This window comes from Mustela putorius, unplaced genomic scaffold (genome assembly GCF_011764305.1).
Source record: "Mustela putorius furo isolate JIRA1106 unplaced genomic scaffold, ASM1176430v1.1 tig00537227_pilon_pilon_pilon, whole genome shotgun sequence".
Classification (NCBI taxonomy): Eukaryota; Metazoa; Chordata; class Mammalia; order Carnivora; family Mustelidae; genus Mustela; species Mustela putorius.
In genome coordinates, this window is record NW_025422368.1 from 39,143,103 (window position 1) to 39,157,694 (window position 14,592).

Sequence of the window (14,592 nt, forward strand, 5' to 3'; positions counted from 1 at the left end):
TGGTTAATTCCACGGCAGTAAATATATTGCACTATACAAATATATCAAATGAACACATTGTTTTATGTTAAGCTTACATGTTATATGTCAATTATATCTCAATACATTTTTTTCCAAAATATTATTACATCATTTACATCCCTCTCCCCAAAAGAGTAAATCATGTGAAGTTCAAGAAGTTGATATTAGACATATATTTTGTAATTGTGATGTTAATTTACTTTACTATATAAATGGTTTTGTAACCTGTACGAGCAAATTGTTCCATAGACTGGTTTCTCCTTTTCTTCCATTTAATTAACTATTGCTTTTTTTTAAAAGTTTTATTTATTTTATTTTTTTTTTAAAGATTTATTTGTTTGACAGACAGAGATCACAAGTAGGCAGAGAGGCAGGCAGAGAGAGAGAGAGAGAGAGAGAGAGAGAAGCAGGCTCCCCGCTGAGCAAAGAGGCCGATGCGGGGCTCGATCCCAGGACTCTGGGATCATGACCTGAGCCAAAGTCAGAGGCTTTAACCCACTCAGCCACCCAGATGCCCCTAACTATTCCTTTTAAACATCTCTCCCACTACCCCTGCTTGGGCTTCCACTCTCACTGTGTCTCTCTGATGAAGTTCCAGAACCTAAGTCAGGTTCGGTGGGGTGAGGTTTGGAGCTGACGACTAAAGAAAGAATTCTTAAGACATCTTTGGTGCAAAATGGTGGTTTATTAAAGCACGGGGACAGGACCCGTGGGCAGACGGAGATGCTGCTGCGCCGGGCATGTGAGGAGTGGCTGGTTATATACACAGGAGTTGGGTAGGTGAGGACAAAGTGGTGTCCAGAAGGGCTCTTGGGGTAAAGAAGACTGTCTGGATATTGAAGTCCTGGTTACTATCAAACCAAGGCCACTTTCCCTCTAATGAGGCACTAACATAAAGACAATTGGGAGTCTCCAGGTGGAATGTTACATTCCTGCTATCAAATGTCCTTGTTAGTGAGATTTAGGTCTTAAAAGAAATTTAACTTTATTTACTTTTCCTTCTACCTCCGTCTCCTTTGGTTTTTTATGGAGGGGAGGGTGACGTTAGGGCTTGAGGAACTGTTATGTATCTTTGGAAATTGGGCTATTGATAAGGCAACTTCTTTGTTGTAAATCTCAAGGACATTTGTAAACCAAGAGAGACTCCTGCCTTGCAGGACTGTGATCTCTGCAAGATAACCATTTGCTCTTCTTTTAGGGCAGTCAGGGGTGCCTGTGAAATGTCACACATATTACCAAGGGGAGTGGGTGGAGAGGGGGTGCAAGGTGCCAGCCCCTGCTCCGTTCTCAGCCAGCCTCCTGCTCCCTCATCATCTCTGTGACAAATAAATAAATAAAATCTGAAAAAAAAATCAGGTTTAAAAATATTTATTTATTTATTTGACAGAGAGAGGGGTGAGGGGGAAGCGCCTGCGCACAAGCAGGGGGAGAGGCAGGCAGAGGGAAAGGGAAAAGCAGGCCTCCTGCTGAGCAGAGAGCCCGTGGGGCTCCATCCCAGGACTCTGGGATCATGACCTGAGCAGAAGACACTTAACCGACTGAGTCTCCCAGGCACCCCGAAATAGTTTTTGATGTCTGGAAAAGAGCCCCAGCATTTGAGGAAATTCAGACCCTTACAGGAATTGGGATAGCTTCCCGGCTGCTCTCCCTTACCATCTTTCCTTCCTCCCGTTACACCGTCCTTCCCCAGCTCTATTTTATAATCCTAGCTATTAGCCCTTACTAAGAAAAGATAATCATCCTTCTAACTTTCAAAAATGGAAAACGTAAATGGTCTACATTGGTTCACCATATGGTTATGTATCTGAGATTCCCTCAGACATCTGTGCACCTTTTGATACTGTTAAAACTGAGATAACAGGCCCAAAATGGAGCCACTTACGTTAAGCCACACTTCATCAAACTGAGATTTACAGTTTCAGCTCTCCTAGAGAGGACATCTTCAACCAGTCCATCAGGAATCGGCTGGTCAATACTAGTTAGATAGTTGGCCTGATCGAATCCATCCATCCCCTAAAGGAAGGTGACCTTGCCATAACCAACCAGCTTCTTCACCTGGTGTAATGCACTTGTTCCTGCTCCCTTCTCCTTACATTTTGTGCATCTCCTGGGAATTCCATTCTGTCCACTGGATGGGATGCTGTCCTTTTCGTGGATCATTGAATAAAGCCAATATAGGTCTTTAAAAATCTACTCAGTCGAATTTTGGGTTTTAACATTGGTCTGAGTAGAGATGCTGGTCTTATGTGTTGATTCATTCACTCAACAAGTGTTTCATGTCTATGGTTCTGCAGTGTGTTACACACCCTACATAACACGAGTTTAACAGTTTACCTGATCTCAAATCTCATGCTTTGTATGTATCTATTTTAAGTTTCTTTTTTTTTTAAAGATTTTATTTATTTATTTGACAGAGATCACAAGTAGGCAGAGAGGCAGGCAGAGAGAGAGAGAGAGGAGGAAGCAGGCTCCCCACTGAGCAGAGAGCCCGATGTGGGACTCGATCCCAGGACCCTGAGATCATGACCTGAGCCGAAGGCAGCGGCTTAACCCACTGAGCCACCCAGGCGCCCACTTCTTGATTTTTAAATTCATTCCCTCCTCCTTTCTCCCTCCCTCCCTTCCTGTGTGTGTGTGTGTGTGTGTGTGTGTGTTGGGCATTATTACTGACTTCCAAAACAGATTTTTCTTCTTCTTTTCCCCTACCACACTCATCTGTATTTCTAATTTCCTCACTCTTCTAATGTGGTTATTTTCTATTTTAGTTAGATCAGCATTCCCGGTAAAAGGTGTAATGTGTGTTCGAACTGTTACTTCAGGATATTCAATTCTGCAAGAGAAGGGAAAAAGAAATGGGATGGAGGATACCCTTAAGGTTAAGCATAGACAGTGAACTGGTAGCTTAGAAGACAGAGGTGAAACTAATCATTGAGTGTGAATACTTAGTAAATAACTAGCACATGAGATATAGGTATAATTCATTATGTGTGTTTAAATATATTGTAAATTTTAAAAATATTCAGTAAATAAAACATTAACCAAAACCAGTTATTACTTACAGAAAAGAAAAGGATGGAAAGAACAAGTCATGAGCATATCACCTGTGGACTAACTACCCATGTCATCCCTAAATCCGTCACCCATCAGTGGCAGCCGCTATTATCCCACGTAGGCCCACATATGCTCTCCCGTTGAAATGCAAACAAAATTCATGGTTGTTCACCAGGTTAATTGGCAAGCTGCAGCTACGGCTGGCCTGGTGGAATCAGCGTATGTTATTGGTACCTGGTACCTTCTGTCTCGGGGCACTCTCCTCAACCCCTCAGCTCTGGTTGTCATGACAACCCGGTCAGCGGGGATGGGTGAAGCAATGGAGAGACAAAACATGGAAACAGTACATCGGGAAGGAAGCTTTCCTGACCTTTTTAAGGTTCCTGGCTGGATCTAAAAATTAAATCTAAATCTAAATCTAGGGGCGTCTGGGTGGCTCAGTGGGTTAAGCCTCTTCCTTCAGCTCAGGTCATGATCCCAGGGTCCTGGGATCAAGCCCCACATTGTGCTCTCTGCGCAGCAGGGAACCTGCCTCCTCCTCTCTCTGCCCTCCTCTCTGCCTCCTTGTGATCTCTGTCTGTTAAATAAATAAATAAAATCTTAAAAAATAATAATAATAAATCTAAATCTAAAAATTAAACTGACAGGGCGCCTGGGTGGCTCAGATGGTTGAGCATCTGCCTTCCAATCGGATCATGATCCCGATCAAGTCCTACATCAGGCTCCCTGCTCAGTGGGGAGCCTACTTCTCCTTCTGCCTCCGTCTCCCTCTCTCTCTCTGTCTCTCAAGAATAAATAAATAAAATCTAAAAAAAATTAAATTGACAAAGACAGATTAGCAGGAGAAAAGCATACAAATTTACTTAATGTAAAATTGACTTGCAGGAGCCTTTATAAGGAAATGAAGACTTGGACAAATGGTTAAACCTAAGCCTTACTATGCTAGGTTTGATGAAGACCTGACAGTCATGGAAGAGTATCATTGGTTAAGGATATGAGGTAATTGTAGTGAAAGGGGAAACTTAGCAAGACCTGTTCATTTTTTTTTTTAATTATTTATTTGAGAGAGAGATAGTGTGGAGGGGTTGGGGTGAGGAGACAGAGGGAGAGTGAGGACCCTGAGATCATAACCTGAGCCAAAACAAGAGTTGGACGCTTAACTGACTGTACCACCTAGGCACCCCTTCATTTGGGTTCTTATCAGCATTCCCTTGTCTTGGAGATGAAGATGTTCCTTTCTTACAGGTGTAGGAAGGGTACCTCTCAGCTTAAAATATTTAATAGGCCAAGAGGTCATATTTTAGGGTAGTTTGTAGTGAAGTTTATCAACTATAGATTCCTTAACTTGGGAATTGAGATCCATCTAGACTGTATCCTATTCCCAAAAAATAAAATTCAATGGTGTAAATTCTAAAGATCTTATTGGTTTTGTTCAATGACTCATTGACTGGGCAGCATCCAGTCTAGCAGATAGAAAGGAATTCTAAAGAGCTCTACAAGAAAGGAGGTTTTATAGGCAGAAGTGAGCAGGAGTAAGGAAAGCTGTACTGGGCCAAAAGGCAGATTACTTATTCGTAAGGGTACTTCCTTTTAGGGAAGGGCAGTCTGCTGGCAGATTCCCCTCCTAGTGCTGGATCAGGAGGATCCTGATGGACTGGTTTCAGATTTCATTTCTGGGAGAGCCAAAAACTGTAATTACAAGAGCGCCTGGGTGGCTCAGTGGGTTAAAGCTTCTGCCTTCGGCTCGGGTCATGATCCCAGGGTCCTGGAATCGAGCCCCGCATCGGGCTCTCTGCTCCAAGGGGACCCTACTCCCCCTACCACCCCGCCTGCCTCTCAGCCTACTTGTGATCTCTGTCTATAAATAAATAAATAAATAAATCTTAAAAAACCCCACAAAACTGTAATTACATGAACTATCAGTGGAGTTGGGCGTGAGCAACTCCATGGGGGGGGCCTGTTGTCTTGTTGTGATTGTTTTTTAATTTGCTTTTATTTGTTGGCTGACATTTATTTTAGAGAGAAAGAAAGCAGGAGCAGGGGGAGACGCAGAGACAGAAGCAGGCTCCCCACCAGAGCAGGAAGCCCCACATGGGGCTCAATCCCAAGACTCCAGTATTATGACCTGAGCAAAAGGCAGACACTCAACTGACTAAGCCACCCAGGTGGCACGTTTTCTTGTTTTTAACATTCTGAATCCATGTTTACCCCATCCCTTTTACTCTGCTTTTTTGCTGTGCACCTGAAATAGAATGAACAAAACTGAGAGATATGAGCTTTTTAATATGGTCTATGAGCAGCCTCTCCGTTTCATGACTTTAGAAGTATTTACCTGGTAGGGTTCTGCCATCAAGAATCTATCCTGGTGATGACATTTTTGAGAAACTGTGTGTCTGAGAATGTTCCACACTTGCTCAATGGTTTGACTAACTACAGAATCCTGGGTTGGAAAGCATTTTCCTTCAGAATTTGGAAGGTGTTTCTCCGCTATGCTCTAGCATTCAGTTATTGAGGAATCTGAGCCATTATGTTTCTGATTTTAAATTCTCATCTTATATTTTCTCTATTTTACATCTGTTTGTGATTCCATTTTACTTATTATTTACTTATTAACTTCAAACCTTTTTTTTTGTTTTAATATCATGTCTAATTTCCAGGTACTCTTTTTGTTGTTTTTTTCCTTCTTTTTTATTTATTTAGTTTTAAAGATTTTATTTATTTGACAGACAGAGATCACAAGTAGGCAGAGAGACAGAGAGAGAGAGAGAGGGAGGGAGAGGAAGCAGGCTCCCCACCAAGCAGAGAGCCCGATTCAGGGCTCCATTCAGGACCCTGGGGTCATGACCTGAGCGGAAGGCAGAGGCGCCTGTTTTCCTTCTTTAAAAGGGGTATCTTTTTGTTTAAAAAATATTAGGTATGATCTCTCATCTCTGGAGAAATTAAGTATCATATTCTTGATGTGTTCTTTTACAGTTTGGGTTGTTTTGGCTTTCTGTTTTCGAGTTGCTTCATTCTGTTTGACTTTTTACCTCATCTTTCATACTATAAAGAAAAAAACCACATTACTTAGAAAGATGTTATAACTTTTAAAGATTTTTAAAATCTGATCTTTTTAAGCCTTGGTGGTGAGGAGGGGGGTGTTTCCCAACTACCCTGGGTCTCCTATTTTTGGCATTCTGTTGGCTCGGCTTCTGTCCTGGTAATGCAAACCGCCTCTCCGCCATCCACATCCCACACCCTCCCATAGGAATGGCCCTCTCTAAACCTGGATTTTTTTTTTTTTAAGATTTTATTTATTTGGGCAACTGGGTGGCTCAGTGGGTTAACGCCACGGCCTTAGGCTCAGGTCATGATCCTGGAGTCCTGGGATCAGGCCCTGCATTGGGCTCTCTGCTCAGCAGGGAGCCTGCTTCCTCCACTCTCTGTGCCTGCCTCTGAAAGACCCGCAGATCCCCTTACCCAAGAATTCAACTCTGCCACAGGATGCAAACAGCAAGAGGTTCTTTATTGTATAGCAGGCGCCTGCGGGTGGTCAGCAGCTCCTGCTAGCTGAGCACCCCAGGCTGGGGTGGTGCAGGATTTTTATAGACAGGTACAAACAAGTTTTGGATGGGACGGAGCTGATTGGCTGACAATTTGAACATTTGAAAAAGGCATACTTGGTGTTAGCGGATTGGCTTTGGAGGACCTACATTCTGGCCAGTCACTGTTCAGATAGTGTACAGTAGAGGGTACCTGTTGAATTGCACGTTTCCAACCTTTATCTATATACGTGCTGAACCGCACGTCTCAGGCCTTGGTACGGGAGACGACCCTTATCAATTTTACTTAGGAGTAGGGGAAATTCTTAACAAGGGAAAGGTATAACTTTATTTGATTACACAGCGAGCGAGGGTTTAAGCAATTTTTCATTTCTTAGCAAAGCATTAGAAGCATTATTATACAGAAGCCAGAAACAGCCGGGTTAAACACAGATTTTTGCTATTCGTTATCCTGTTATGCTGCTTGCTGACTCCCTTATCTACGGTCAGCTGGCCGCAGTCTCTTAGTTAGCATAAGCTGGTTATAAAAAGAATGTTAAAACTTATAGGCTATACTATAGTTCTGACCTGGGGTCCTTCACCTCTCTGCCCACTTGGGATCTCTGTCTGTCAAATAAATAAAATCTTAAAAAAAAAAAAGATTTTATTTATTTGACAGACAGAGATCCCAAGTAGTCAGAGAGGCAGAAGCAAGCAGGCTCCCCACTGAGCAGAGAGCGGGATTGGGGCTCATCCTAGGACCCTGAGATCATGACCCGAGCTGAAGGCAGAGGCTTTAACCCACTGAACCACCTAGGCGCCCCTAAACCTGCATTTTTTGAGCGAGAGTCTATGCCAGCACTTTTCACTGTCTTCTTCATCTTACACCTCCTGCCATCTGATGTTTGCCCTCACATCTCCCGCAGAATTCTGAAACTGTTGTTGGGCAGGCACTGGTGGCAAAGCGGGAACCGCTGAGAACAGAAGAGGAGTGGGGTTGAGATTGCCATCAATCAGTTCTTTTTAAGCTGTGGCTTGAGCAGAATCACCTGGGAGGCCTGCGAAACTGCTGGGAGAGTCTTTGATTCAGCGGATCTGGGTTGGAGCTCAGGGCTTTTTAAAAATCATATCCAACAAGTTACCAGGGGCCGGGGACACTGCCTGTCCACAGGCCATATTTTTAAAGAACCACTTGAATAAAGTATTGTACCTAATGTGTATTTATGGCTGCTTCTCATCTGCAAAATATTTCTTTATCAGAACTTTGACTTTTGCTTTTTAGTTAAAACAAGATGACGTTTGAGTAGTTTCTCCTGATTTCCAGCTAAAGCCGGTAGAGTGGAAGACGCACATTAACTACGTGATGGGAAAAACATGTATGGGGAAGGCGGCGGACTCATTCTCCACCTGCAGCAGAAAATCTGCACTTCATATTGGCGCTCGTTTCCAGAGTTCAGAACAAGTATTGGGGCGAGAGTGGGAATTTATAAATTTGGTTAATTTCAGCTGCTCACAAATGTTAAATGCAATTCAATGGTCTAGAAAACAATCTAAAATTACAGATCTAAAGCACACATCCATAACATAGCAAGCTCTTAAGGTGTTTATAGCGGACACTTTATTTCTCCTCTCCGTTCCCTTACTAGCATCCACGGGTTTAAGAAGTCAGGCAAGGAAAACTTTTAAGGAAACTTTCTCAATTAATTTAACGGGGAGTTAATCAGCAGTTGGATGGGTGGGGAATCACCCTTTATCTCTCAGCACTAGAACCCCGGGGTGGGCCGGGGGGCGGGAAGCCCAGTTTACAAACCAAGAAGCATTTCCAGAAGTCTGGAATAAACCAACTTTCAAGGCAACCTTAAGGGAGATACAACCACAGAGCTTCTTTTAAAATTTTCTGCCTACGTGACAGAGAGTATGATTATCTTAATGCAGAGCAGATGAAGAATTACCCTATTAGTCCGCTAATAGGACTATGCCACTCACCTTATCCCTTTAACCATTAGCATTTACATTAAAATAGGCTGGTTGATTGGCTTATCTGTTGTTTTAAAAGGAAACCGGATGAAAACTTTGGGGTTTGATTTTTCTCTTGCTACTCTGCCTGTTGGTGAAGTTTGGGTTTTTTCTCCCTCTTTCTGGGCTGTTAAGTTTTTGGCAGGCTACTTTGTAGCAAGGTGGGACCTGAGCATCACCTCCCACCGGACCCCAAAGATCGAGGAGGAGCCTCGGTCTGTCACTAGGCTTCCAATGGATTCGCCAGAGCAGCTTTACCCAACCTGGGCTCCGGGATCATCTCAGACGCCCAATGAAGAGGATTCCCAGGAAAGCTCAGGTAAGCCCAACGGTACCCTTTCTGACAACAGAGGGTTTGGGAGTGAAGAGGTTGCCTTCCTTCTTAAATTGACTTCAGTCTTTTAAAGAGAAATGCAGGAAGGGGAACCCCTTCCAGACAGGAGGGCCAAGGTTGGATAGGTCTCCCCAGTAAAGAAATCCAGGAGGAGGGGAAATTGGGGAGGGGGTGTTGAGAACTGCATGGTTTACTTAGTACGTTCAGGAACACTTGCAATGTTTTCAGCCCAGTTTCTAGGGAAGAGCTATGAATTCTCCTAGGTCGTGCCTCAGAATGTCTGCCTACCAGAAGTGGCAGAAAGGAAAAAACACTATAAACCAAAACTGATTTAACCTAAAATTTTTCTCACCTCAGCAACCTTTTTTGGGTTGGTTTACCAGCTAAATTTACCCTTTAGGAATGTTAAACAGGGAAATGGCTTTTCAGAGGAAATTGAAGGAAGGGGAATACTTAAAGCCAGGAATGTGCTCTATAATGTAAATTAGTAGGACACTTTAGAGGGCGTTCTTAGGAACAGTGCCCCAGAAATACTGTCAATTAGGTCCTCTCCTGGCTTCTTGCTGTAGCAGAACTCATTTCTGGGAGCGGTACCCAATCCCAGGCTTAGCCACGGAGAACCACCCAATGTCTTTGAAATCTTATTGAACCCTGATTAATGGGTAGGCCTGAGTCCGTCCTCACTGGGCAGCTAGAAAGCTGGGTGGGAAGCTTGCTGATACTTGGTAATTTGTCAGCATCCCATCCCCAGCCCAGACCTGCCTTCCCCCATCTTTGAGGAAAGAACCTGGGTGGATATGTACAAGGGGGAAATTAACGAAGAGCGGTTATCTGTATAATTCGATCTCTGTTTTTCCTCCAGTCTGCCTTAGTACATGATGGTTCCCAGCTAGGGATCATTATTTATATGCGCACAAGTCCCTAAAAGTCGAATGGATCCTGACTCTCTTACTGAGTGCTTTCACAGGGAAAATGAACGTTAACTGCTAGGAGAGTGAATGGGGTATGCCTAATGGTTTGGATCGAAGAGGTGAGTGGCTGATTTTGGAGTGGGAGTGAGAGAGGTTTTGTACGGTGATCAGGTTGGATGTGAGTGAAGAGGGTAACAATTTAGCTTCTTAGTTCCGGTTGTTGTTGTTTTTAAGGTTTTATTTGTCAGAGCACAAGCAAGGGGAGTGGCAGCCTCCTGGCAAAGGAGGGAGCCTCATGACCTGAGCCAAAGGCAGATGCTTAACTAACTGAGCCACCCAGGGGTCCCATGGAGAGACTGTTGTATGTGGGGTTTGTCTGTTTCACAAGCCTGTACCTGCCTCCTGACCCCTCCTCTGCGAAACTTAAGATGTTTAGAATTGTTACCAAGTGCTGAAACTTGTTCACTGATTTTTTAATTTGCGTTAATGCTTTGTGTGTCTCTTCCCCTCTTCTGTTACAAATTAACAAAAGTGAAAATGGGAAAACTACTAATACCTGATTTCTCTCCCGTGTTTTTCCACTTGGAATCATGTATTTAGGTACGTGTTGATCCTGTGGGGAGAGGGAATCTAACCTTTAGAACTACCAACAACAGGAGGAGCAGGAAAGTTTTTTAAAGAACTGTTTCCCATCAGTGAATTTTTTTTTTAAGGTTATATTTATTTTTAGAGGGAGAGGGACAGACTCCAGTTCGAGCAAGCTGAGGGCTGAGCCTAACAGGGCTGATCTCATGACCCTAAGATCATGAGATTAAGACCTGAGGTGACATCCATTTGGCCACTTAACTAACTGAGCCACCCAGCTGTCCCCCGTCATCATGGATTCTTTTTAGGATTTTATTTACTTGACAAAGCACAAGCAGGGAGACCCAACAGGCAGAGGCAAAGGGAGAAGCAGGCTCCCCGATGAGCAGGGAGCCTAATGCGGGGCTTGATTCCAGGACCTTGGGATCATGATCTGAGCTGAAGGCAGATAGTTTTATACTTTTTTTAAAAAAGGTTTTTTTTATTTGAGAGAATGAGCGAGAGCATGAGAGAGCAGGTCAGAGGGAGAAGCAGACTCCCCCTTAAGGCAGATACTTAACCAATTGAGCCACCCAGGAGTCCTATCAATAGTGGCTTCTTCAGCATGTTCTCAGATGTACGGTCTCACCACGTTCAGCATCTTACACAGGCACCGTAGGTGATGGCACTAGATGTGATCTTCCATCTTGAAGAACGTCCCATTGTGGAACTTCGGAGGAGCAGACCTCCTTCGAGGATGAGACCAGTGACTTCTGAATGATACAGTGCACTCTATGATGGATTTTAACTTTCTCTTTTCTTATAGGTGCCTCTCAAACGATCTCCGAAGTATTAACCAAGAACCTTGGTAAATTGACCCTAGACTCTAGTATCATACTCCCTTCCCCTCTGCCAGAGTATCCGTCTCAGCAGCCAGGCAGAGAGAGGAAACCACAGGGGCTGGTGGAGCGGATCCTCAGCAGCAGTGGGAGGAGGACTGGAGTGAGGACCTTGTTAACAGCCCGGAAGGAAAGGATGGCAAGAATGATTCGAATGATTCAGTACCAGCGCTACCTAAACCCGGGGTCTCAGGTAGGCTTGTGGGATCTTGGCAGACAGTGCTGCCCCACCTGGTGCTCAGTGAGCCATTAAGAATGATGTCCGGGGTGGCTCAGTGGGTTAAAACCTCTGCCTTCGGCTCAGGTCATGGTCTCAGGTCCTGGGATTGAGCCCCACATCGGGCTTTCTGCTCAGCAGGGAGCCTGTTTCCTCCTCTCTCTCTGCCTGCCTCTCTGACTACTTGTGATCTCTGTCTATCAAATAAATAAATAAAATCTTAAAAAAAAAAAAAGAATGATGTCCGGGGTGGCTCAGTGGGTTAAAGCCTCTACCTTCAGCTCAGGTCATTGTCCCAGAGTCCTGAGATTGAGCCCCACATCGGGCTCTCTGCTTGTCAGGGAGCCTGCTTCCTCTTCGCTCTCTGCCTACTTAATGATCTTTGTCAAATAAAAAAATAAAATCTTAAAAAAAAAAAATGATGCCCTACGGGAAGCCTGGGGGCTCAATCTGTTAAGCCTCTGCCTTTGGCTCCGGTCATGGTCCCAGGGTCTTCAGACTGAGTCCCACATCAGGCTCCCTGATCAGTGGGAAGCTTGTTCTCCCTGCTGCTCCCCCTTCTTGTGCAGCCTCGTTCTCTTGTCTCTGACAAATCTTTTAAATTAATGATGGACAGAATGATGAGCACAGGGTGTGAACAGCACTTGTGTTTTCAGGATTGTCCAATTGATGGTAGATGTATAATGTTAGTAATCCAGCCTTTTTGATGGTTTTTGAATAAATATCTATTTTTCCCCCCATAAAGCTTCAAAAAGATCTACAGCAGAAGGAAACGGAGGAGGTAAAATAAGATTTTCTCACGTTATACATGTGGGTGGCTATCTAGTTTCTGGTTTTTGTTTTGTTCTGGTTTTTTTTGTTGTTATTGCTGTTTGTTTGTTGTTTTTTTGTTTTTTTGAGAGGAGAAAAGGGGAATGGATTTGGACCTTCTAAATCTCTGAGAACTCTAGAGAAATCCCATTTATGTTTGTAATTCTTTAGTTCTATTTTTTTCCTTTTTTTCTTAGAGCAGTTTTAGATTAATGGCAAAGCAGAGCAGAAGGTTGAACCTTCCCGGGTAGCTCCTGAACAGTGCCCACCACTATGAACATTCCATGCCATGGTGAATTTGTACAGTTGGCGAACCTACAGAGACCCACGATCACCTCAAGTCTGTTATTTACATTAGGTTTAATCCTTGGTACATTTGTACTTTTACAAATGTCAAAAACATGGTCATGAAGATAATCTATAGTAAGAGCAGACAACCCCAAGTACTGGGTCCAGTTACTTTGAAGGGATTCAGAGAATGACATGGATACATTTTTTTACTGGTTGACAATCAGGTGTTCCTATCACAAAATGACCCACAGTCTGGCATTCTTTGGTACCCATACATTTCAGTCTTGCCTCTTTGCCTCTAAAAACGTGTACTCCAAAGGCTAGTTTAGGGGTGCCTGAGTGGCTCAGTTGGTGAAGCATCCAACTCTTTTAAAATTTTTAAATGTTTTTAATAAACATATAATGTATTATTAGCCCCAGGGGTTCAGGTCTGTGAATTGCCAGGTTTACAGACTTCATAGCACTCACCATAGCACATAGCCTCCCCACTGTCCATAACCCAACCCCCTTCCCCCAGCAACCCTGTTTGTTTTGTGACATTAAGAGTCTCTTATGGTTTGTCTGCCTCCCAATCCCATCTTTTTTCATTGATTCTCCCCCCCCAACCCCCCCACATTGCCTTTCCACTTGATCATATCAGAGAGATCATATGATAGTTGTCTTTTTCCGATTGACTTATTTGAAGCATCCAACTCTTGATCTCAGCTCTAGTCTTGATCTGTGGGTGAGTTCAAGCCCTGAGTTCGTCTCCATGCTCCACTGGAGTTAACTTAAAAGGTTATCATAATAACTAAGTCTGGATTTGAGGGTGGTTACATCTCATGGTGCAGTTAATCCATTTTATTTAAATTGTTAATGCAGTTAAATTCGTTTCATTTCATTTCTTCTCAGGGTGAAACAAGAGTGGAACGATTCAGATGTCGCTGTCATTATTGCCTGTATCACAAAGATCTTGCTGAGGAAACCAGCATGGAGAATAATTATGACGTGGAGCCAATGTAAACAGACTTTTATTCTTGAACTCTTTCTTTCTGCTAGTGATTTTAGGATCATTTTGCAGCAGCTTGGAAGGCTGCTCTATGTTAGGGCAAACTAATATTTTGATAATCTGTGATATTACAAGGGTTTTTTTTTTAATATCTTTTTTTTTTTTTTAACCGTGATGCCTGTAATTTGTGAGGAATCCTGTAGTTTGCATTTGGATGACTTTTCAGTATGCTTGCACCTTTTGATTTGACCTAAGGAAGCACTAATAGGTTTTGAATGTTGCCTGTGTGTTTGAGAGACCTGAAGTCATTAAGATAAGATCTAATATCAAAAATTAGAAGCCAAGTAACTTGTGCAGAAGGAATACAAGAAAACTCTGGGTGGTTTGGTAAGCAAAATTAGGGTGGGTACATATGCTAGATTTTCTGGTTTTCTGACATTGTAATAAAATTTTTTTGTTGTGCTCTTCAGTTTTCAGTAGGAAGTGTGTGTGTAGAGGATCTTAATAAAATTGAGTTATTTGAATATCTGTTACTGAGTCTTGTTTTTTTTTTTAACTCATTTTTTCTGTATGTTTAATGAACAAGAATTCTTAGGACATTACTAGCATGTAAACTGGCATTCTAATCTGTGGTGATGTCCTACTGGAAAGGGAGCTGATATTCCTGGGTAAGGTTGGAAAGCAAGGAGACAGATACTGGGTGGCCTGGGTGGCTCAGTAGGTTAAAGGGTCATCTTTGGCTTAGGTCTTGATCTTGGAGTCCTGGGATCGACCCCCCACATCAGGCTCCCTGCTCAATGGGGAATCTTTTTCCTTCTACCCTCCCCTCTGCTCGTGATCTCTCTTGCTCTTTCAAATCTTTTAAAAGACAGATTCTTGTACATACCACCTTCTGGAAGAGTTCTTGAAAACTGGGAGGGAGATAGAGGTGAAATACGTGTTCAAAGTGTTCCATGTGGAGGAGAAGCA

At 43.2% G+C, this 14,592-nt stretch overlaps 1 protein-coding gene across 1 annotated transcript; it reads left to right on the forward strand.

Moving 5' to 3' along the window:
* The first annotated feature begins 8,690 nt into the window (after positions 1-8,690).
* On the forward strand, positions 8,691-14,134 carry DPPA3 (developmental pluripotency associated 3). The gene is made up of 4 exons (XM_045073340.1): positions 8,691-8,928; positions 11,245-11,510; positions 12,280-12,315; positions 13,527-14,134. Exons 1-4 carry the CDS (start codon positions 8,844-8,846, stop codon positions 13,635-13,637), a joined length of 498 nt encoding a protein of 165 aa, XP_044929275.1. The 5' UTR covers positions 8,691-8,843; the 3' UTR covers positions 13,638-14,134.
* Positions 14,135-14,592: the final 458 nt, after the last annotated feature.

Bases quoted from the DNA above. Each gene is read 5' to 3' on its own strand.
- DPPA3 (XM_045073340.1), top strand. From the start codon at position 8,844: ATGGATTCGCCAGAGCAGCTTTACCCAACCTGGGCTCCGGGATCATCT. The intron at 8,929-11,244 runs GTAAGCCCAACG...CTTTTCTTATAG, and splicing joins GGATTCCCAGGAAAGCTCAG to GTGCCTCTCAAACGATCTCC. The intron at 12,316-13,526 runs GTAAAATAAGAT...ATTTCTTCTCAG, and splicing joins AGCAGAAGGAAACGGAGGAG to GGTGAAACAAGAGTGGAACG.